Below are 26,083 nucleotides of genomic sequence, written 5' to 3'. Positions count from 1 at the left end.
ACTAGAATATTTATAGCAGCACAATTCACAATTGCAAAGATGTAGAAACAACCCAAGTGTCCATCAATACATGAATGGATTAAACAGTGTGATATATGTATATCATGAGTACCACTCAACCATTAAAAAAAAAAAAAGCGGGGAACTAATATCTCTTGTATTAACCTGGATGGAACTGGAGACCATTCTTTCTAAGTGAAGTATCACAAGAATGGAAACAAACACCATATGTACTCACCATTAAATTGGAACTAATCAAACAACACTTATGTGCACATATAGAAATAACAGTCATTGGAAATCAAGCAGCTGAGGGGAGGGGATGGGTAAATTCACGCCTAATAGGTACAATGCACACGACTGGGGGATGGGCACACTTATGACTTTGACTCAAATCGTACAAAAGCAATTTATGTAATCAAAATGTTTGTACCCCCATAATATTCTGAAATTTAAAAAATGAAATTTTAAAAGAAAGAACATTCTCTTTTAAAGCCGATTGATTTAAGGGCTGATTTTGATATATTCCAAGAGTATTAAGTGTATATTTCACCTCGAAACAAGCTCCATGTTAAGCTTTAAGGAGCAGTACAAAAGATACACACAATTTTGCATTTTCCTTATTAAGTGTTTGAAAACAATTCTAATAGCAATGACAGCAGAATTTATAGGCTATACTATAATTTATGAAAGGAGATCTTTTACACAGAGGGAAGCATTCCTCCAGCTTCCCCTTCATCTAACCATAAAGGGGGAGTTTTGCATCATTTCACATTGCAAAAGGAGTCATTTCTTTAAATCTTCTACAACTAAAATGGCTCGTCCACAAAAACATGCATACCTGGCACTGATTATAATAACTCAAAAATGGATCAAAAGCCTAAGTATAAAACCTAAAACTATAAAACTTCTAGAAGAAAATAGGAGAAAATCTTTGTGACCTAAGGTTAGTCAAAACAATTCTTACGACACAACACCAGAAGCACAACATAGGTATTAAAAATGTATAAATTAGACAATCAAAATTGAGCTTTCCAGAAAACACTGTTATGAAGAAAAAAAGGCAGACTAGAAGAATCCCAGTCCTAGATGTTTACCCAAGTGAAATGAAACACTCTGTTCACGCAAAATTTGTATGTAGCAGGTTTACTCCAAAACCTGGAAACGATGCAAATCAACTAGGAAATGGATACACAAAATGTTGGCATATGCATACAATGGAATACTACTCAGCAATTAAAGAATGAATTACTGATAGTAACATGGCTTGATCTCAAATGCATCATGTCATGTGAAAAAGGCTACCTTACTGTATGATTCCACTTCTATGACAGTTTGGAAAAGGCAAAAACTATAAAGACAGAAAATAGGTCAGTGGTCGCCTGGGGCTACAGGTAGGGGCGAGATTACAAAGAAGCAGGTGGGAGCATTTGAGGGCGATGCAACTGACTATGGTGGTGAATACACAGCTGTAGGCATTTGTCAAAAGTCATAGGCCTGAACACTAAAACAGGGTGAATTTTGCTGTATTAAATTTCAGTCAAGAAAACAAAGTAGGTAGAAATAGTGGAACAACACAGACTGCCCAGAAATGGCTCCTAGCACATATAACTCAAACATGTAAAGGAAACATCACGAATAAATGGGAAAGAGATGGTGTTGTCAGTAGCTGATACTGGCAAAACTGGCTGAGCATAAAAACAGTGAATTTTGTTTTTCTCCTGATAAATCAGATGGTCAAAGAGTTAAATGGTAAACAGGCACAAAGGAGAATTAACATGCATATCTATCTGGCCTCTAAATGGGAGAGACTTTAACCATTAATGTAAAAGAGGTCAAAATGCACAGGAGCGTATCACTGACCACATAACAATTTAAAACTTCTTACTTAAAAGAAAAAAAATGAAATTTAGGAAGCAAGAGGAGAGGGGGGAAAAAGCCTATTATGGTGTCTCACAGCCATAATCCCCAGCACTTTGGGAGGCTGAGGCAGGAGGATCACATGAGACCAGGAATTCGAGATCATCCTGAGCAAAACAGCAAGATGTCATCTCTACAAAATGAAAAAAAATTAGCCAGGAGTGGTGGCAATGACCTGTAGTCCCAGGAAGGCTGTGCCAGGAGGATCGCCTGAGCTCAGGAGTTTGAAGTTACACTGAGCTATGATGATGCCACTGGCACTCTAGCCCAGGAGACAGAGCAAGTCCCTGTCTCAAAAAATAAAGGCAGGGTAAACCACAGCTGGACTTACTCAAAGACACAGAGCTCATTAATGCCCCTACAAAAAAAAATTCCCAAACATCTAAACAGGAAAACAATCTGGTTTTTCTAGAACTATATTTAATTAGTATGCAGTATTTACTTCAATCAAAAAATAAAAACTCAATATAACACCTAAAGCGCAAGCAAGAACAGGAAATAAAAATAAATGGAACTCCATCAGAATTAAAATATTTTATGCAAAGGACATTATCAAGAAAGTGAAAAGACAACCTTAAGAATGGGAGAAATACATGCAAATCACATATCTGATAAGGATCTACTATTTATTAATAGAACTTACAACACAACAACGAAAGATTGTTTCTGGGCAAGATCCATTTCTAGGGAATCTGTTTTTGTTTTGCTTTGTTTTTTGAGACAGAGTCTCACTTTGTTGCCCAGGCTAGAGTGAGTGCCGTGGCGTCAGTTTGCTCACAGCAGCCTTAAACTCCTGGGCCCAAGCGATCCTCCTGCCTCAGCCTCCCGAGTAGCTGGGACTACAGGAATGCGCCACCATGCCCGGCTAATTTTTTCTATACATTTTTAGTTGGCCAATTAATTTCTTCCTATTTATAGTAGAGATGGGGTCTCGCTCTTGCTCAGGCTGGTTTCGAACTCCTGACCTTGAGCAATCCACCAGCCTAGGCCTCCCAGAATGCTAGGATTACAGGCGTGAGCCACCACGCCCGGCCTAGGGAATCTGTTCTTACAACTCAAGAACAAAAAGGCAAGCAACTCAATCAGAAACTGGATTTGAATGGACCTTGAATAGACCTTTCTCCAAAGAAGATCCACAATTGGCCAAGTACATGAAACAATGCCCAACATCACTGGACTGTAGGGAAATGCAAATCAAAACGTGAAATACCACTTTACACCATGTAGGATGCCTTCAATCCAAAAACGGGAGGGGGGAGGGGGCGTGGAGGGGGCACACAAGTGTTGGTGAGGACAGGGAGAAACTAAAACCCTTGCACGTTGCTGGGAAGAATGTAAAATGGTTTAGTCACTGTCAAACAGTTTGGTGGTTCCTCAAAAAGTCAAACATAGAATAAACTGTATGGGTTCAACAATTCTCCTCTTAGGTATATAATCAAACGAACTGAAAACAGGTGTTCAAGCAAATACTTATACATACATGTTCACAGCAGCACTACTCACAACAGCTAAAAGCTGTAAAGAACCCAGATGTCCACCATAGATGAATGATTAAACACACTGCATACCGTGTTTCCCCAAAAATAAGACAGGGTCTTATATTTATTTTTCCTCAAGAAGACACCCTAGGGCTTATTTTCAGGGGATGTGTTATTTTCCCCTGAAAGCCTCAGCTTGCAGCACGCACAGGATGGCTGGGACCTGACAGGGGGAGCCGACCTTGTTGGTGGGGCTGCCCGCACCTTTCCGGTCACCTCTGGGATAGTAGCTGTCACGATGGGGCAGATGAGAAGGGCTGCTTGTCTTTTTTACCGCCCTGCAACGAATTGCATGGGTTGTGCAGATACTCTGCGTAGCCACGCCCATCACTAGGTCTTATTTTCAAGGTAGGGCTTCTACTGCGAAAATGCTTAGAAATCCTGCTTGGGGAGGTCTTATTTTCGGGGAAACACGGTACACACACAAGCACCCACGCACAGAAGGGATGGAATGTCATTTGGCCATAAAAAGGAAGGAAGTATTGATCCAAGCTACAGTGTCAGTAAACTTGGAAACCATCATGCTAAGTATGCGAAGTCAAACACAAAAGGTCACATAGCATAGGATTCAATTTATGTGAAATATCAAGAAAAGGTAAATCTGTGGTGACCAAAAGCAGATCAGTGCTTGCTAGGGACTGCAGGAGGGAGGAAAGGGGAGCAAAGGCTATTATTAATATAAACAGGTGCAGGGTTTCCTTTCAGGGTGATGAAAATGTCTTGGAACTAGGGATGGTGGATATACAACATTCTGAATGTACTAAATGCCACTGAATGGTTTACTTTAAGATGGCCAATTTTACATTGTGTGAATTTAACCTCAATACAATTTTTTAAGAATCTAAACTCATTATAATAATTCAAAGTCTCATCCTTATTCCACTATTCAAATGTGCTTATAATTATGTAAAAGCAGGCAAGTGATTTACCAAATACTGTGAATCGGGGGTAGCACACAGCCCTTTCCCAGGCCGTGGTGGTCTGCTTTATCGGCAGTGAGCACAGTGCTGGACACAAGATAAAACTGCCCAGTAAATTGCCTTCTAACCAGCCTGGCTAATTCCCAGAGCTCCCTCTACAGGCCTGTCTGCACACAGCAGGTGAGGCTTCTAAATTAAATTCTCCCAGTATCAGTATCAAAATCTCTGCCAAAGACTTGTGGTCAAGATCACTTATACCGGAGCAAGATGGCGGATGAATAACACCGCTAGACAGAGGGTCTCTGCAGAAAAGACAGATTCTAGCAGAAATTAGAGGAAAGAAGCAAGAAGACGAGCATACAGCGGACGAGGGCCGGAAGGAGGGGTACCTGAGACCCCGGGAGGCTCCACGGGAGGAGGCTGCAGAGGAGAACTGGAGGCTGAGACCACCGGAGCAGCCCGGAGACCAGCGGCAAGGGTAGGTGGATTTGCTGTTTCCCCTCACCTGCATTCAGGACTGCTGGTGGGCTCCCCAGCGGGTGGAGAGACCTGCGGACACCAGCCCAGAGACCGCCGCCGCCTGCCAACGGTGAGCCTGCAGCAGACGTGGCACCAGGTTCCCAACTTCCTCCGAGCACCTCCTTGTGCACAGACCCGAGCCGAGCGGCAGGCGCCATATTGCCTCCTCCTCCCCTCCGCCGACCCTACCAGCGGCTGCCCAGAGACACAATACAGCCACCAGCCGAAGGCACCTCCAGGGAACGGGACCTTCCCGTTTGGGACCCTACACCTGACTCAGGGGAACTCAGACTGTGAGCTCCCTACCCACCCGCCCTCCCAGGTGCTGCTGGCACCGTGTTCCCAGGAGAATGGTGCCGACTCAGAGGCTAAGAGACACAGACACAGCTTGGGCTCCCTGTGGGTGAATTGGGACCGGAAATCCTCTCCCTGGTGGGGATACAGTTTGAACTCTGGGACCCAGAGGTCGGACCTGCAGACCAGATCCCCTGCACCGAGGGCTAGCATTGCCCGGGGCACAGAAGGGTTATACGTGAACAGCCTACTGAGGTGTGTGTGCCTCCAGGGGTGGATCGGCGTCCTAGAGGGCAACCCTCCTCCCAGGAGGAGGCCCTGCGCCCAACCCAGGTGGCGTTCCTGTGCAGGGAACCTCCCCGCGGGTATCACAGTCCGGGGAGGCCTGGTGGCTTGTGGTCTGGCCTGCTGGCAGAGGCCCAGGAGTAGCTGCGGAGTTGGGGAGGGTGGAAAGAAGCGAGGCCCGCTCCAGACTGCGGGTCTCAGACAGCCCCACCCCCACACCCAGACTTTCTGGCTGAGCGGGACCATTCCAGCCCCGCCCTGACAGCTTTCCCTGGAAGCAAAGAACAGAACTTTGACCCCTGCTAACGGCCTGAGGGCAGGCTTACCCAACCCAGCTCCGCCCAGAACAAGAGCTGTTAACAGGACACAAAATCTACAGCATAGCCTGTTCCTCCAAGCAAACGCCACCTACTGACAGGGACGGCATCTTGCACAGCCTTTCCACGGCACCCACTGACTCAATATACAGGGAGTGGTCCAATTTCACCCACAGGCACCACCTAACGCCTCAGAAACTAAACAAGGTGTGTGAATACCCAAACAATAACCTAAGGAAAGAAACAACAACTGATCGACATGGGAAGAAATCAGCGAAAGAACTCAGGAAATATGAAGAACCAAACGGAAAACACACCCCCAAAGAGGAGCACCAGCCCCCTAGAAACGGACACCAACCAAAATCAGGAAACCAATATGACAGAAGAGGAATTTCCTATGTGGATCATAAGAACACTCACCGAGCTGCAACAACAACTCAATAACCAACACAAAGAAACCACAAAAAGTCTCCAGGATATGGGAAAAGAAATAGACACAATGAAGAAAAGTGTAACCGAACTCCTGGAAATGAAGAATCAATTCAAGGAACTACAAAATACAGTGGAAAGTCTCAAGAACAGGGTAGATGAAACAGAAGAAAGAATCTCAGAGCTTGAAGATAACACCCTCCAATTAAATAAATCAGTCACAGAAATAGAGCAGAGAAACAAGAGAAAAGAGCAAAGCCTATAAGAGCTGTGGGATTATGTGAAGAAACCTAATGTGAGGGTCATAGGGTTACAAGAAGGGGAAGAAGACAACACTCAAGGGTTGGACAAGCTGTTTGAAGATATAATAGAGGAAAATTTCCCAGGCCTTGCTCAAAATCTTGATATACAAATTCAAGAAGCTCAGAGGACCCCTGGGAGATTCAACGCAAACAGGAAGACGTCACGACATGCAGTCATCAGACTAACCAAAGTATCAACTAAAGAGGCCCTTCTAAGAGCTGTAAGACAAAAGAAGCAAGTGACATACAAGGGAAAGCCAATTCGAATAACATCAGACTTCTCTAATGAGACTTTACAAGCAAGGAGAGACTGGGGCCCCATTCTCACTCTTTTGAAACAAAACAATGCCCAGCCTAGAATATTATTCCCTGCAAAACTAAGCTTCGTATATGAAGGAGAAATAAAAACATTCTCAGACAAGCAAAGGCTCAGAGAATTCACCAAGACAAGACCAGCCCTACAAGAAGTACTTAAAACAGCGTTATGCACGGAGCATCATAATAATAACCCACGAATATAAAAACAACCAAAACCCAAAGATATTAAAGGCCAGATATTACAATGGCTCAAGACAGAAATCATAGCAACAACATCCAACCCAACAGAATGATCAGTAATCTACCTTACCTATCAGTTCTCTCAATAAATGTGAATGGCTTAAACTCTCCACTCAAGAGACATAGGCTGGCTGAATGGATAAGAAAATACAGGCCAAGTATATGCTGTCTTCAGGAAACACATCTAACCTGCAAGGATGCATATAGACTAAAAATAAAAGGGTGGAGATCAATATTCCAAGCAAATAGAAGCCAAAAGAAGGCTGGTGTGGCAGTTCTAATTTCAGACGATTTAGTTTTTAAACCAACAAAAGTAGTAAAAGACAAAGAGGGTCATTATATAATGGTGAAGGGCACAGTCCAACAAGAAGAGATAACAATTTTAAATATATATGCACCCAACTTAGGTGCACCCAGATTCATAAAGCAAACCTTACTGGAGCTAAGCAAATGGATTAATACCAACTCCATAATCGCCGGAGATTTCAACACCCCACTGACGGCACGAGACAGATCCTCCAAACAGAAAATTAATAAAGAAATAATGGACTTAAACAAAACTCTAGAACAATTGGGTCTGACAGACATCTACAGAACATTCTACCCAAAATCCACTGAATATACGTTCTTCTCATCAGCTCACGGGACATTCTCTAAGATTGACCATATCCTAGGACACAAAGAAAATCTCAAGAAATTTAAAAAAATAGAAATCATACCATGTACCTTCTCAGATCACAGTGGAATAAAACTAGAAATCAACCCTAACAGAAACTCACATTTCTACACAAAAACGTGGAAATTAAACAACCTCCTACTAAATGATTACTTCGTAAATGAAGAAATCAAGACAGAAATAAAAAACTTCTATAAAGAAAACGACAATGGAGAGACAAGTTATCAACTCCTCTGGGACACAGCTAAAGCAGTTCTGAGAGGAAAGTTTATCTCCATAAATGCCTATAACCAAAAGACAAGAAGATCACAAATAGACAATCTAATGAAACGACTCAAAGAGCTGGAAAAAGAAGAACAGACCAACCCCAAACCCAGCAGAAGAAGTGAAATCAACAAGATCAAATCAGAACTAAACGAAACTGAAAACAGGGAGGCTATTGGAGATTAATAAAACAAAAAGTTGGTTCTTTGAAAAAATAAACAAAATTGACACACCATTGGCTAAGCTAACGAAAAGCAGAAAAGAGAAATCTCTAATAAGCTCCATCAGGAATAAAAAAGGAGATATCACAACTGATCCCAAAGAGATACAAGATACAATTTATGAATACTACAAAAATCTTTATGCACACAAACTAGAAAATGTGGAGGAAATGGACAAATTTCTAGAAACACACAGCCTCCCTAGGCTCAACCAGGAAGAAATAGATTCCCTGAACAGACCAATCTCAACAGCTGAAATAGAAACAGCAATTAAAAATCTCCCTAAAAAGAAAAGTTCCGGTCCAGATGGCTTCACACCTGAATTTTACCATACTTACAAAGAAGAACTAGTACCTATCTTGCAGAAACTATTCCACAATATTTTAAAACTTAAAATATTGCTTTAGGTCATAAAGTAGATATTTTAAATGAGATGCTGTTATAAATTGCAAGATAATTTGCCTTCATTCAACAGTTTCAATTTTTTTTACAACTTAATAAATGGTAGAGGGAAAAAAAAAATTCTCCCTACACTCGCCCCGCCCTGATTCCCATCACACTCATACAACATTCCCACCATGGCTCCCTCTGGGACCTCATTTCTTTCCATGCTCTGCCTGCTCAATGCCCTCCAATGACAACGGTTCCTGGGCTACTGAAGGGAGCAAGCACATTTCCGCCTCAAGGCCCTTGCATACCCCACAGATGCATAGATGTGGTCTCTACTTTCAGGTCTCCCTGCTAAAATGTCTCCTCATCCATTGGACCTGCCTCTCCTGACCACCTTTCCTAAAACCAGCAACCCCAGAACAGCTACCATGTCTAGCCCTTTGCCCTGCTTTTTAGTCAATCCATCCATTATTACCTGATATAACATAATTTTAAAAAACAATATTACACATTTGTTGCCTGCCTCTCCCATTAAAATTAAGTTTATGCGGACACCATGAGGAAAGGAACTTCAGTTTGCTCGTTACTGTATTTCCAGAGCCTAAAACAGTGGCTGAATAGAATAAGAACTCAATTATCTGCTGAATGAATAAAATGAATACATTTATCAAATGGATTTTAAAAAGTACTGTCTTACACAGATATTCATGCAATGGGAAAAAACTGCAATGCTACACATGAGAGAATGTTAACAGTGATTATTTCTGGACAGTGAGATTATGAAAACAGCAGTGAGTAGCAAAGAGCATGTTATGTCAGACTATGCTGTTTCCAGTCATGGCTCCACTCAGAAGCTGAGCAACCACAGCCACGTTTCCTCACTGCAAATGCAGAGAACTCCTCTGTAGTGATTATGAGGATTAAATAAGATAATACATGCAAAGTACTCAATAGAATGCCTGGTATTCAGTAAACACTCCACACATGTTCTTAATAGTCACTGTTAATTTTTTCCTTTGTATTTTTCTGTATCTTACAAATTTTTGGCAATTTATCACAAAAAAAAAAGTCACCGGAGAGTCACATCAGCAAAACTATGAACTCAGAAGCTCCAAGGCTTCATCCCCCTCAAGAAACATAAAAAACAACCAGAAACTGTCTGAACTAACCTTTTAGAAGCTCTGAATAATGGTCAAAGATCTATAGCAACCAAGTGAATGCCCAAGCAAGAAATAGTCACTTTCAAATGGCAGAAATTTTTATGGCATTTTTACTCACCCTTGTTCCACTCTCTCTACAATACAGACTTGCTCTGGAGGATGCAGCCGCCCAGTTCCTTTGCTCAAACCAGAATGATTCAGTGATTGCAAAATTCTAACATGTCAGGGAGCTAACTGAAGCACTGGTCCCTACCTCAACTAACTCAAATCACACAGGTGGGAGAAAGCTGCAGACACTATCTCATGACATCTGCAGGGGAACTACAGACCAGCAGATACATGGCCACAGATTATAGGTAGAGAAATGCAGCAGACCACATGAGGCCCAAGGAAAAGCTGAGGTGAGACTCTTCAGAAAATAAAGACATTCAAAAGAAGCCATAAATATGGGAGAATTGAAAAAGCCACACATAGGTCCAGGCTCAATATGCTCAGAAAAGATCTGAGACCTTAAGTTTTCAAGCTCAGAACATGTCCAGTTAATCACTGACGGACATTCCTGGCAAAGAGCCAATCTGCAAAGACTGGAAGAGGTGGCTGTCTTCTCAAATATCTAATTTTCAACAAAAGAGGAAAGGCATACAAAGAAACACAAAAACATGGCCCATTAAAAGGAACAAAATAAATTAGCAGAAACTGTCCTTGAGGAACACTGAACTTACTAGACAAAGACAACCAGCTTCAATATACTCAAAGAACAAAAGGAAAGTACAAAGAACTAAAGTGAATCAGGAAAATGACCGATAAACAAAATGAATCTATCAACGAAGAGATACAAATTATAAAAGGGAAACCAACAGAAATTCTGGAGCTGAATGAAAAAATACAATAACCAAATTGAAAATTTCACTAGAATGGTTAAAAGACATATCTGAGGCAGAAAATCAGCAAATTTGAAGGCATTTGAAAATACTGAGTGTAAGGTGAAAAATAAAAAATAAAAAGTGAACAGAGCCTAAGAGACTTCTTCAAGGAAACCAATATACAAATGATGGGAATCTCAGAAGGGGTGGAGGGAGAGAGCACACGAGAAAGAGACAGATTATTTGATGAAATAACGGCTGAAAACTTCCCAAATTTGATGAAAGGCATGAGTACACTAATCCAGGAAACTCAATGAATTCCAGGTAGGATAAATTCAAAGAGAACCACATGGAGACACAGTGCAATCAACCTGATAAAAGACAAAGAATCTTGAAAGCAGTAAGAAAAAAGCTACTTGTCACATGTAACAGATGCTCAATAAGATTATCAATTGACTGTTCACAGAAACCTTGCAGGCCAGAAGACAGTAGGATGATATATTTATAATAAAGTGCTAAAGGAAAAAATCTGTCAAATGAGAATTCTTTATCTGGCAAACAACTGTCCTTCAAAACGAGTAGAAATTAAGATATTCCCATATAAATAAAAGCTGAGCAAGCTCATTACCACTAGCATTAACAGAAAATAATAAAGGGAGTATTTCATGTTGACATGAAAGGTCACTGACAGTACCTCTGTTAAAGCCACACAAAAATGTAAAGTTCTCAGGTCAAGGTAAATACACTGACAAATATAAAAACCGGTATTATTGTAAATTTGGTTCCTAACTCCACTTTTTATTTTCTACAGGATAAAAAACACTTATGAGCCTGCGTTAGTGGGTACATAACACATAAAGATGTATTTTGTGATGCCAGTAACACAAAATGGAATAAGAGGACAGAGCCATATAGGAGCAGAGTGTCTGTATATGTCATTGATGTTAAACTGGTATCACTCAAACTAGACCGTTACAACTTTAGAAGGCTACATGTAATCCCCATGGTAACAACAGAAAAATATATCTACAAAATATACAGAAAGAGAAATAAGGGAGTCGAAATGTGTCACTACAAAAAAATCAACTAAATTCAAAGGAAGGTAGTGATAGAAGAAATGAGGGACCAAAAAGGACATACATAAGACATATTTTTAAAATGGCAAAAACTAAGTCATACCTCCACCAATAATTACTTTACATTTAAATGATTTAAGCTCCACAATCAAAAGAAACAGACTGGCAGAATGGATTAAAAAATAAATCGAAACAGGGTACAAATATATGCTGCCTATAAGAGACTCATTTTAAATCTAAAGACATAAATGGCTCAAAGTGAAAGGATGGAAAGACATCCAATGCAAATAGTAACCAAAAGACAGATGGAGTGGCTCTATTAATACCACACAAAATAGATATTAAGTCAAAAACTGTTTAAAGACAAAGACATTACAGACTGATAAAAAGGATCAATTAACCCAGAAGATAGAATAATTATAAATGCACGAAACACCAGAGCTTTAAAATACATGATGCAAACACCAACAGAACTAAAGGGAGAAATAGACGGTTCTACAATTACAGATGGAGACTTCAACACCCCATCTTCAATAATGAATAGAACAACCAGACAGAAGAACAATAAGGAAACGGAGGACTTGAACCACACTATGAACCAACTAGGACTAAAAGACATACATAGAACATTTACCCATTAACAGCAGAATACACATTTTTCTCAAGTACACACAGAAAATTATCCAGGACAGACCATATGTTAGGCCACAAAACAAGTGTGAATAAATTCGAAATGACTGAAATCATACAAACTGTCATTTCTGAACAAAATGGAATGTAACTAGAGAACAATAACAGACGGAAAACCATAAAATACAAATATGTGGAAATTAAACACCACCATTCAATAACCAGTGGGTCAAAGAAGAAATCACAAGGGAAATTTGAAAATACCTTGAAACAAATGTAAATGAAAGCAAAATGTGCCAAAACTTATAGGATGCAGCAAAGCAGCAATGCTAAGAGGGAAATACATACCTGAAAATACTTATAATAAAAATGATCTAAAACAAATTAATTTTACACCTTAAGAAACTACAAATAGTACAGCAAACTGAACCTAAAGCTATCAGAAAAAAGAAAATAAAGATTAAAGCAGAGATAAATCAAAACAGAATAGAGAAAGATCAATAAAACCATATGTTCATTCTTTGAGAATACCAAAAATTGACAGATCGTAAGCTACACTGACCAAAAAAAAAAAAAAAAAGGAAAAAACTTACTAAAATCAGAAATAAAAGTGGGGACATTACTACCCATTTTACGTAAATAAAAAGGTTTAAAAGAGTACTATGAACAACTGTATGCCAACAAATTGGATTATCTAGATAAAATGGATAATTTCCTAGAAACATACAAACCTACCAAGATTGAATTATGAAGAAACAAAAGATCTGAATAGATGTATAACTAGTAAGGATTTGAATCAGTAATCAAAAACCTCTCAACAAAGTAATGCCCAAGACCAGATGAATTCTACTAAATATTTAAAGAATTAACACCAGTCCTTCTCAGATTCTGCCAAAAACCTGAAGAAGAGGGAACACTTCCTAACTCATTCTATTACATGAGACCAGAAGTACCCTGATACCAAAGCCAGATAATGACTCTACAAGAAAACTACAGAGCACGGCCGGGCGCTGTGGCTCACGCCTGTAATCCTAGCTCTTGGGAGGCCGAGGCGGGCGGATTGCTCAAGGTCAGGAGTTCAAAACCAGCCTGAGCAAGAGTGAGACCCCGTCTCTACTATAAATAGAAAGAAATTAATTGGCCAACTGATATATATATAAAAAAAAAATTAGCCGGGCATGGTGGCACATGCCTGTAGTCCCAGCTACTCGGGAGGCTGAGGCAGGAGGATCGCTTGAGCCCAGGAGTTTGAGGTTGCTGTGAGCTAGGCTGACACCACGGCACTCACTCTAGCCTGGACAACAAAGCGAAACTCTGTCTCAAAAAAAAAAAAAAAAAAAAAAAAAAAAAAAAAAGAAAACTACAGAGCAATATTCCTTATGAATACTGATGCAAAAATCCTCAACAAAATACCAGTGAACACATTCAGCAGCATAGCAAAAGGATTACACAAGATGACCAAGTGAAATTTACTCAAGGAATGCAAAATAGTTCAACATATGAAAATCCATTAATGTAATACACCATATGAACAGAATAAAGAGGGAACAATGATCACCTCAATTGACACAGAAAAAATCTGACAAAAGTCAACACCCCTCATGATTAGTAAGAAAAAAAAAAACCCTCAAACAAGAATGAAATGGCTGGGTGTGGTGGCTCACGCTTGTAATCCTAGCACTCTGGGAGGCCGAGGTGAGTGGATTGCTCAAGGTCAGGATTGCTCAAGGTCAGGAATTCAAAACCAGCCTGAGCAAGAGCGAGACCCGTCTCTACTATAAAGAGAAAGAAATTAATTGGCTAACTAATATATATAGAAAAAATTAGCCCGGCATGGTGGTGCTTGCCTGTAGTCCCAGCTACTCGGGAGGCTGAGGCAGTAGGATTGCTTGAGCCCAGGAGTTTGAGGTTGTTGTGAGCTAGGCTGACGCCACAGTACTCAGTCTAGCCTGGGCAACAAAGTGAGACTCTGTCTCAGAAAACAAAACAAAAACAAAAAAACAAGAATGGAATGAAATTTCACCAACATATGAAAAAGCCACAACTAACATCATACTCAATAGTGAAAGACTGAAAGCTTTTCCCCTAAGATCAGGAAAAAGACAAAAACGCCCGCTTCCACCACTTCTATTCAACATAGTACTGGAAGGTCCAGCCACAGCAATCAGGCAAGAAAAATAAAGAATAAAAAGCATCCAAATTAAAAAGGGAGAAGTAAAATTTATCTCTGTTACAATATGACATGATTGTATATGTACAGAGCATTATAGATTACATACAAAAGTGGTTAGAGCTAATTAACAAATCAACACTGCAGGACACAAAAATTAACACAAAAAGCAGCTGCATTTCTACATCCCAACAATGAACAAGATGAAATTTTCTTTAAAAATTTCATTTTATAATGGCATCAAAAAAATACCTAAAATAAGCTTAAGCAACAAGGTGAAAGTCTTATACACTGAAAACTACAAAACATTGCTGAAAGAAATTAAAGGCGGCAAGTAAGTGGAAAGATATTCCATGTTCATAGACTGGAAGGCTTACTATTGTTAAGATGACAATATAACCTGAAGCTATCTAGTATTCAATGCAATCTCTATCAAAATCCCAGTGATGGGTCTTGCAGAAATAGAAAAACCTATCCTAAAATTCATGTGGAATCACAAGGGACCCTAAATAACCAAAACAATCTTGAAAAAGAACAGTATTGGAAGACTCATCATATTTCCTGACTTCAATACTTACTACTAAGCTAATATGGTCTTGGCGTAAAGACAGACATATAAACCAAAGAAAGTTAATGAAGAGCCCGAAAATAAACCCTTACATGTATGGTCAAAGAATTTTGAACAAGCGCGCCGCCAGGACAATTCAACGGCAAAGAACAGTCTTTTCAACAAATTGTGCTGGAAAACTGGTTATATCCACATGCAAAAGAATGAGGGTGAACCCTTACCTTAAACCATCTACAAAAATTAACTCAAAGACCTACATATAAGAGCTAAAACTATAAAATTCTTAGAAGAAAACATAGGGGAAAGCTTCATGACACTGGATTTAGCAATAACTTCTTGGATATGGCAACACAAGAAAAAATAAACTAGACTTCAACAAAATTAAAACCTTTCGCACAAAGGACACTACCAAGACCATGAAAAGCCAACCTACACAATGGGAGAAAATATATGCAGATCATGTATCTGATAAAAGATTAATATCCAAAATATATAAATAACTCCCACAACTCAATAACTACAAAAAGCCAATTAAGAAGTGGGCAAAAGACATGAGTGAACACTTCTCCAAGAAAGATACACAGATGGCCAATGAGCACGAGAAAAAAAATGATAAACATCACTAATCATTAGGGAAACATTAACCAAAATCACAATGAGATACCACTTCACACCCATTAGAACAGCCATTATAAAAAAAAGAAAGAAAGAAAGAAAGAAAAGAACTAGTGTTGGCAAGCATGTGAAAATACTGGAATCTTTTGTGCACTGCTGGTGTCAATGTAAAATGGCACAGCCACTATGCCAAACAGTATGGTAATTTCTAAAAAAATTAAATTTAGAATTACCATATGACCCATTACTTCCACTTTTAGGTATGTACCCAAAACAACAAAAGCAGTGACCCAAACAGATATTTGTATTCCAATGTTTGTTCATTGTATACCATGCATCACTCACAATAGCCAAAAGGTGGAAACAACCAAAATGTTCACTAATGAATGAATGTATGAGGAAAAAAATGTTAAATGTACATATAAAAGTATTATTCGGCCTTAAAAAGAAATGAAATTCTAACACATGCTGCAACATGGATGAACCCTAAACACATTATGTTAAGTGAAATGAGCCAGTCACAAAACGACAAATAAGTATATGATTCTACTTAAATGAGATAACTAGAATAGTCAAATTCTCAGGGACAGAAACAAAAACAGAGGCAACCAGGGGCTGGGAGAAGAGGTATTGGGGAGTTTTTCTTTAGTGGGTACAGAGTTTCAGCTTAGAATGATGAAAAAGCTGGGGAGATAGCATTGATGGTTGCATAACAATGGGACTATATGGAATTGTATACTTAAAATAATAGTAAATTTTATTATGTATATTTTACCACAATAAAAACCTCCCCCCAAATTAACTGATGTTATTTTTAAAAGAGAAAACAGAAGTGGAGAGAAATTTCAGACATGTACTCGTATGGGGTTCAGAAGAGCTATGTAGCAGATGAGTAGCCAATGAACTGGAATTCTGGCAGAGATCCTAGGAGTGAAGTGAACCAAACCACATGGGAAGTGCTGCAATAACTTCCTCTTCCAAGGAGCTCAGCAGATAAGAAATGTGAAGCCCATGTTGAGATTTCTCTAGACTCTAAACACTGATTATCAAATTGGACAAGTCTTGCTATTGGCATTTTGGACAGAACAATTGCTTTTCCTGTGGGACTCTCCTGTCTGCCATAAGATACTTATCCCTGAACTCTAAACCACTTAACAGAAGCATTCCCCTCACCCCCATTACTCTGACAATCAAAGAGAAACCCACGTATTTCTATCAACACTACTACTACCATGACCTCAGTTCACCCACGTGACAACCACAGAGCGAATCCGTCACTGAACTAAGAGAGCCTTGGTCTATCTGTCAGGGTATGTGTGACAGGTTATAAAGCAGTAGCAAACAAGCCCAAATCGCAATTAATGGCTTAAAACATCAACAAAAAAGGCTTCTGTCTTGTTCACGTTACATGTTCATCATAGGCCAGCCAGAGTCTATTCCGCACTGGCCTCACACCAGGACCCAAGCCGACAAAGCTACTACTATTTGAAATGCTGGCAGGTACAGCGGCAGAGGGAATGAGATATGGCAAATAACATGCTGGCATATAAATAATTCCATCTACAAGTGAAACCTAATATTTCTGCTCGTATTTCATTGGCCGAAGCGAGTCAAGTCGCCTTGCTGGCTCCAAGGAGCCAGGAAAAGTGCAACTCTCCCATTTACCCTGGAAGGAAAAGAATCGGAATGCTAGTCCAGAGCTCTGATGACTCCCAAAATACACCTGGAAAGTGTTCTGTAAAATTGAAGATACTGTATAAATGTTAGTTATTAAAAGAGTATAATACTAGTACTACTATGTCCTTTCATCCATTCAAGAAATATTAATTAAGCACCTAATACGGGCACCGTTTCATTAAACACCTAATCTAATCTATGCAGGGCACCATGCTAATACGATAAGAGATCTGAAAAGTAAAGTAAGTCACAGGTGATAGGGTGGGAGAGAGAATACTTAAAACGATTCCGATGTGCTGTGACTAAGTGTGAACAGGCAAGTCAGTCCAGGTGCTCCAGAAGTCCCAGGGAGGACCTGACCCAGCTGCAGGGAGTGGTGGTGAGGGCGACTTCTAGGAGCAGTGACACCAGTCACAGCAACACTGCTGCAGGATGGAGTGGCCCTGGAGAAGGACCTCCGTAGGTGCCCAGGCCGAAGCAGCACGAATCTGGAGGCGCCTGTCTTTCGGAGGAGGCAAGTGTCCCAGGGCTCACACTCCAGACAAGCACCAAACAGATCTCCACACCCATGGGGGGTGCAGAGGAAGCATCTTCTGCATCCCACAGCCCAGCCCTGGAAGCCTTTGTACAGGGACCCTCTTGACACGCCTCTGCCCGCCGAGAGCACTGACAGCCGACCATGGAAAATGAGCCCCAACAACCTCTGGGACGCCGGCCACGCAGGCTGCTGACACCACTTGGCTCTTGGCATTGTGCCACAGTGAATGACACACTCACACTCACTAGGAGTACATCCTTTCTCGGTGCTAATTACAACCACTTAGTACCACGAAGGTCATGAGGCCACCCGGATGCTCTTTTCAGTGACTTTTCGAAGCTAGCCACGTGGGAAAACAAGACCATCTCTGGATCTCTATTTTTTTTTTTTTTTTTGAAGTCAGGTAAAGGGAGCCCTAGGGTAAGAGGTCACGAGAATGTGTGGGAAAGGCTAGAGGGAGCACCACTCAAGGGGGGAAAAACAAAGAAAGACAGTTAAGAATGAACAATGATGTCAAATATACTTTTTCTCTAACTTTCCTTTTTAAACCAAAGCTAATGGAAAACAAAAACAAAACACTAGAAATTTTGCATTTAAAATGTTCTTAGGGATTTCAATATCAACTAAGGTTTGATTCCACCCTCCCCCCTCATTTAACTGCCCTTCACAGTCACGGAGCTTTAAATTATATTGTAGGGCAGGTGTGAAGGAATGGGAGGGAAATGTCCTTTCTGTTTCAGGATTTATTGTAGATATGATTTCTAAATTTTACACTTGACAATTCCACACTTCTTCAACCTGGGAGCTCAGTGACTGCCAGAGGGCTCTTAGGATCATGGGTGGGACAGGGAAGGGAAATCCCTGCCCCCAGAGTCGTTTTTACTTTCATTTTTTGTATTAAAACAAAAATGTATCATGGGATAGAATGCAAAACAGGCATGACTTTGAAAGATAAAACTGGAGATTTATGAGAAATCTTCTACCCGCTCCAGGCCCCTCAGGCAGGCCCCAACTGGCTTCCACATTTAGTTCAACAGAAAAAATTTGAGCAGCTCTGTGACAGGACATTCCTGCCCATGATAACTCACACTTCCACTCAAGACCCACAGACAGCCCTAAACCACCACTTCATTTTTAATTCAACAAATATTTAACACTATATGCCACACCCTCGTAACAGAGGCGGACACCTGTCAGGAGGCAGCAGAGGGGGTGTCTCAGGGTTTATGCCAAAAGACCCAGGACTCCAGAGTTTGCTCACAAGTGCAAGATGCCCTCCAAATATACAGGCCCCTCCTGGATCAGAGGGTTAAAGATTGGGGGGGGGGCCTGCCCAAACAACTGTGCTACTCTTATGCAAGGTTTGTGGACAGCAAAGGGGTTTGTGGGAAGGGATTTGTGGACCATGCTCAGTCTTAGGAAACTGGTACAACTGGCAGGGCACAGACACCAGGGAATCGGCTTCCCACATACCTGGCAGCCTGGGCTGGCAGGAAGCACAGGCTCCAAGACTCATGCTTTTAGGCATTTCACATGCTATTTTGCTCTACTGAAGTGCACCATACAAACAGAAAAACGCATGTATCTTAAATACACAGTTTGCTGAAGTTTGCCAGAGTGTACCCAACCCTTTGTAACCAGCATCCAGATCAACAAATACTTTTCTTTTGCTTTTAGAAACCACTTTATAATGGGTGAACCTTCTCTTCAACCTTTAGACATCCAACCTCCAGTGAAAATATACTTTCAGGAATGCTGTCTAGGAGACTATTTATAGTTGAAATAAGCAAGACAAAAGAAGGCAACTCTTTTCACAAAGGGACTCGTTAGCCTGAGCAAGAGCAAGACTCCATCTCCACAGAAGACAGAAAAAAGCCAGACGTGGTAGAGGAGGTGCGATGATGCACGCCTGTAGTCCCAGCTCCTCGGGAGGCTGAGGCAGGGGGATCCCTTGAGCCCAGGAGTTTGAGGTTGCTGTGAGCTAGGCTGACGCCACTGCACTGTAACCCAGGCCACAGAGCAGAACAAGACTCTGTCTCAAACAAACAAACAAAACCAACAAAAAGGGAACATTTCCACATAGGAGGGGAGCTCAGGACCTGGTGTTCCTGCTTCCAAGTCAACTTCCACCCATTCTGAACAGCCCTAATCTGCAGTCACTTTCACTACGTGTGGCACGTTCAATGGGTTTTCTTGGTCTTCTAGGCAGCCCGATGGTGGTAAAGAACAGACCTCTAAGACCACTCTACACTTTCCCCCAAACCAAAACATTCTACCAGATGCTCCGAGCTCAGGGAAACAACAGTAATTGTTTCATCCAGTTATCACTAGCCTTGACTCTAACCTCCGCAAAAACTACTTTCTCTCAGTTAATACAGCACAACAGAAGGGGAAATACCCTAGGAAAACAATGTGTCACAGGTTCCCATCTATTGAAAATTGGGCATGTTTATAAGAAATACATCATAAACAGTAATTAAAAGTCTGGACTCTGACACAAGCCACAAGATACATAGTATACCACCCTGAGACGTTTATGACAAAGTTCCTTTAATAAAGAAAAACTGTTTTCATCAGAAAATACATAAACTACACATCTACTCAGTGAAACACTACGCAGTCACTACAAATGAAAATTGTAAAGACCTCTAAGGTACTCAAAAGTGACAGTGCCCCCGAGCAATGACACAATGGTTACAAAAAACGATGACTGTACTACAGGCAAACACTAGATGGAAACTACCCAAGAAGGAAGTACAGAGAAGAGCAGGGGAGGCAGAGGTGTCTGTACTGCACAAAATTCACATAAAAATGAAAAAGCTTTGCGGATCTTAATTGATATTCCCAAGTTGACTTTTACACAGTATAAAGCAGAGTCTGGTAAATTCCTAAAAAAGAACCAGACCAGCTGCTCTTAAGACTCCAGCCCTTCTACTTAAACAGTATGTTATACTCAGCATGTCCTTCATCATCTCCGTAGCACCATGATTTAGGCAAAGATTTCTATCCTCAATTCTTTTAGGGAAAGATTTGTGACTTGACAAAGTCCCAAGTTTTGGGGACAGAATCATAACTGAGCTTCTTGCCTGTAAGCTTCCCTGAGCAAATTAGTCAATGTAACCTTTATCTTTAAAATGAAGATAATACCACCTGCTTCCCGAAACTATAGTGAGCATTAACTCTGACAACTTTTAAGTACTTAACACAGCATGACTTTTCAAAGTGATAGTTCACATTCCTTGGGAGAGAAAAAAAAAGGCTCTTAAGGTCTCCCTCCCCCCACCCCCAGGCAGCCTAAGTCCCCACAACACAGAGCAGGAGCCAGCTAAGCTCTGGCTAAGGCAGAATGAGGCAGGAGTTCAAGAGTGGCCTTCTGGTAGAGGGTGGGGAAGAAGAGTATTTCCCATGTCCTTGTTCTTCTACCATAACTAAGAATAACTAGCACGTAGTAAGTGCTCAATGAACATCTGCTGAATGGACTAACCCAGTCAGCAATCCCTCTGTCCTCAGATGATTGCAAAAACCAGGCAGCAAGCATCAATGATTCCTTTGAATTAAAACTCTGGCCCCTTATTCTGTAAGAGTCCACAATATATTTATTTCCTTTGCATTTACTACTGTGGAAGATGACACTTTTCTGAGTGATAACTTCTGCTAAACTTGCCAAACGCGCCCCTGAATGGTCCACTGCTTTTCACAAACAAAAAGAAAATAAAATGGTTCCACTAATATTTTCTTATCTCTGTCCCAACCTCAAGCAGCCTGTATCAAACTCCACTTTGGTGACTAAAGTTGTAAGTCTTGTATAAAACAAAACTGTGTGTTGGAGGCAAAAATTCTAAACTGTAACTCCAAGAGCATGCTAATGAGTAAAAGGAAAACCTTCAAAAGCAGTTTCAAATTAATATGCCTGGGCTTTTCTATTCGAATGGCTTTATTGACCTTTTTCACGAATTCACTCTACATTCACAAATTGTTTTAAAGTCACACTGTCTTACGGTTTTCTGTCCCGTGTACCTGGATCAGAATTGTGCTGTGATCGCTGAGGTTTTCCTCTGATCATTGAGCATTCGACTCTGCCATGGATGGTCCGGCAGTGCACAGAAAGAGTGAATGAGTGGCCTTTTACATAAAGGACTATTAAAGTGGAAAATCATTGTCCTTCCAAAAAAAATCGCAAACGTCCCTTCTCTGAGACCAGCTTCTGGAGCTCTGGGCACACGTTTTAAGCCACAGGATCAGATGGGAGCACTTTGCAACTATGAGGTCAACACCAGAAGAATTCCCCTTTACCCCTTCGTCAGCATGCTCATGCATATTCATGAGAACACTTAGCATCATTTCCTTCTCAAAGAGTCTGTCGGTCCTGCACCCCTGGAAAAGAGTACAAGGACACTAGCAGTCAGTCCCAACCAGTCTCTCTGCTAGGAAGCTGAGGCAAGGTCAACTGCACTGTTAAAAGCTCTTGGTAAGGGATCACACCCTTGCCTTTAGTAGATGTTTGTCATTCAATATAAAAACACATAGGGGTCAGCCCAACAAGACTACAGCCCATGGGAGGCACAATCACTATCAAAGGACATCGAATCTGACATGCTGGTGGGACCGTGCAAAAGTAGAAACTCATAGCTCAGAGTATAAACGAGTGTCTCTTCCTTGTTCACTTATTACTCATTAACGTTAGGCCTAAGCTGCTTTGCTGAAACACCTTTCTAGCTCTGTGCTAAGGGATGGAAATTATATTTACTGCACGTGTGAAATTAAAACCCACTGCACACTGAGTTGAACTGTATTCAGTAAGTAGTAATGCCGATTCCGGTGGTTCATCACACTGATTTATTCATAAGGCTGGGGGAAAGGGTAGAACCACAGGAATTTAACATCTTGCTGTGCCTGAAATGTTCATTAAGTGCTCTTATCTGCAGTCACCTGCCCACTCCACAGAACTACTCTCCACTGCAGGCACTATAATCTACTCACATTTGAATTATAAACAGGAACATTTTTCACTGCAAAAATCATCACACACCTTAATTTGCACTACCAATTAGGAGGTCTTTAGAAAAGGGGGGAAAAACCTGATCATCTTACATACAGTAATTTGCCCTAATTGGTGCATAATGGGTCGAATATAATTTGTGGGTTACCTGCACATGGTAAATAGTTTAACATTTTAAGGCTACCAAAAATTAGCCTCATTACGTGGCAGTAAAATGTTCACTTCCAACTACGCATTCTGGGACACTTTTCAATGTCCTCAACATGAACTACGATTATCAGTAGTGGAAGTGCAAAGACCTCTCCAACAGAACAAGTTTCAGGAGTTGATACATTATCAAGATACACTTTCTGATGAAATGCACAAGGAGCTCAAATCTCCTTCTCCAGGTTTGTTTATTTAAGGCCTGGATAAGCAGAAACTCCTAGAAATATAGAATGCCAGAGTTAAGTGGGAAAAGGCTACTAGGAGGAAAAAAAAAAAGCTAGCCCTGTCTCAGTCCTTAGGCTTGCTTTACTATTTGTTTTCCTTGCTTTTAGTATCTTCCTTCATTGGAGGAATTATTAAAATACTCCTCACAAACATCCACAACAATAGATTTTTCCCGAACGACCACGTTTAAGAAAGCTTTCAGAAATTACTAAATGGCCAGAGCGACCACGAGTGGCTCGGTGTTTAATTTGCTGCCAGACTCAGGCAGGTGACAGCGGCCAGTGTTTTGGGTCTCCCAAGGCCAGGGGCCCCGCCTCCACTCCCGGCCCCAGCACCCAGGTGGAGAAAAGTAAACACCAGCCGAAGGTAAGGGGGAAGCAGTGAGTCCAGAGCCTCACAAAAGCAAGCAGGAAAAAAAAAAAAACCCAACCCTCTCACAAAGCATCTCTGCAGCTCCCACAAGCAGCAGCGTGGCTGCTTCCTTCCCTTTTTAAAAGTTTTATTTTTAGTTTTTTTTTGAAAAATGTTCTTATTGCTTACCTCTACATAAGAATGTACGTCCATTACAAAAATTGAGAGAAAAGCTCTTTGAAAAAGTAAGAGAAAACTGAAGTCACGGTCACATTCCCACCACTCATTGCAATGTTTGGGAAACTTACTCTCAAGTGTTTGTTAATGAGCTATAAAGCCTAGTTAGGCCCATAATGCGTAAGAGGGGTCGTGCTGTGTGTATGATTTGGGATCTTGCAGCTTGTTTTTTAACTTGGCCTCATGACGTTGCCGCTCCCACCGCCCCATTGGTTACAAATTCCTTGAAAATACTTATAAAGAGTTCCAGAATATTTACATTAGGAAAAAGTTAAAAGTAAAAAAAAAAAAAGTTCTAGAACACGAAAGCCATAGCTTTTAACTAACTCCACTATCCAAGCTGAACTGGTCTCAACTATGTTTTTTTAGAAAAACTACATCTTTCTTAAACTTCATTCCCGGAGAAAGAAGGGGCGCACAAAAAAAGCCCCCCACCCCAGGTCTCTCCAGCGCTGCGCCCTGCTACCGCCCCGCCTGCACCCCCAGGCAGCCACCCAGGACGAAGCAGGGCGCCCGGCTGGCCTTAGGCGTGTGGGGGCGCCCGGCCACTCTAGTCGGGGTGGCACGACCGTGACCCGCTGCGCACACCTGCAGGGCGCGCCCCCTCCGGCGTCCGCGGGACTGGGCACGCCCTATCCACAGCGCCGCGGCCAAGGGCCACGTTTCCAGCCCAAAGCCAAAAGGAGGGCCAGGGCGCAAAAGGAAGGCGAGCCGCGGGCGCGTCCGGGACCCTCACCTGGTAGCGAGTCGCCAATTCCATTCTTCCTAACGAAGTTCCAGCCTCCTCCTAGCGTGGGGCCACAGGAACCTCGCTCGCCACCCGCCCAGCGCACGGAGAACGCCCCGCGGCCGCGCAGCCAGCGCACCGCGCCCGCAGCTGCAGCGGGCCCCAGGAGGGGCGCACTCCGCGCACGGGACAGGGGGAGCGAGTCGCGCCGCCCACTCGGCGCCGCCTCGCCGGGCCTCGTGGCTCAGATCACCGACCCAATTTCACGAGCAGTGACCTTCCCTCCGCAGGCGGCGCGAGAGAACGGGCTGCAATGGGGCGCGGCATGAGGCGGCTGCCGGTACGGGGGCGCCGGGCTCCCCCCTGCACTGGAGACAGGGAGTGGAGCCGTCCGGCGGGGGTTCGCGCGGGAGAAATGAGAAGGGGGCAGTCCCAGCGCAGCCTCCAGCTGGCACGCCCGGTACGCGCGCCGGATGCTCGCTGGGTTTATTCCAGGTCGTGCCCTGGAGCGCAAGCCTTGGCTGCAACGCGTGTCTGATCCAGGAAAAGATTTTAGGGCGGCTTCGGGGCCTGTTTTGTTTTGTCTTTGTAGAGAGGCCAGGTTCTGCCGCCACCCAAAACATTTGCCACAGGGTTCACTTTGCAAAACAGGCAACCTAGGTTTCTTTACGAAGGCCGGGGTGGAGACCTGCAAACCCCTCTGAAATTTTTAGATGGCCATTGCACACTATACCATTGCGTATTAATTAAGCCTCCACCCCCCACCAGAGAGTTTCTAGAAGTCAGGAATGCTAATTAATTTAGCAAATATTGAGTGAGCACCTACTATGTATGGGGCACTTGGTTAGCCCTGGGGAACACAATGATGAACAAAAAACAGGCCGCTGCTCTGTTGTAGTTTACAGTCTGGGAGCCAGTTACGAACATAATGATGTGATTAAATGTAATAAGGATGGAAATAAGTGTGATAATTATATAATTTTATTTTGATGTATTAACTTAATAATGATAAACATAATCATGATACAAATAAATGTAAATTTTGAACAAAGATGTCATGAGGAAAAAAATGTAAGTGGTATTTTGATAGTGTAAAATAGGGAGACAATTTAGTAAAGGTCAGGGAAGACTTGGTAGCTCATGTATGAAGAGTGAAGAATCAAGTGGATGGAGACTGTGGGAGGCTTGAAGTAGTGATTGGAGAGGATGGTAAATGAAGTCCTGAAATCAGAGCAGGTTGCTGGACAGTGTTGAAAGCCTATTTAGAACTGTGGTTGTGAGTTCATAATGGAGCAGCCTTTATGCATAGGACCTTCTGCAACCCCCCTCAGCTGCTTGGCATCTGACTTCCCTATTTTCTTTGTTGAAAAAGTATGTGAAATTGACCAAACATTTACTCAAGCTTGA

The 26,083-nt window shown here is 41.8% G+C and overlaps 1 protein-coding gene across 4 annotated transcripts in view; it reads right to left on the bottom strand.

Annotated features, from left to right (window-relative positions):
- CDCA7L (cell division cycle associated 7 like) overlaps window positions 1-25,040 on the bottom strand; it is a 44,976-nt gene extending 19,936 nt beyond the window's left edge. For 3 of the 4 annotated variants that reach the window (XM_012773289.3, XM_012773290.2, XM_012773291.2), the window contains exon 1: window positions 24,686-25,038. In XM_012773289.3, coding sequence (XP_012628743.2) covers window positions 24,686-24,709 — 24 coding nt within the window. In that variant the 5' untranslated portion in view covers window positions 24,710-25,038. Of the gene's footprint in view, window positions 1-24,685 lie in introns of all 4 variants that reach the window. The other variant, XM_076006378.1, reaches the window with a different exon arrangement.
- Between the last annotated feature and the right edge of the window lie 1,043 nt (window positions 25,041-26,083).

This window comes from Microcebus murinus, chromosome 9, assembly GCF_040939455.1.
Source record: "Microcebus murinus isolate Inina chromosome 9, M.murinus_Inina_mat1.0, whole genome shotgun sequence".
NCBI classification, from domain to species: domain Eukaryota; kingdom Metazoa; phylum Chordata; class Mammalia; order Primates; family Cheirogaleidae; genus Microcebus; species Microcebus murinus.
Note: the sequence above shows the minus strand (reverse complement) of the source record. Positions and strands in the feature narration are given on the sequence as shown.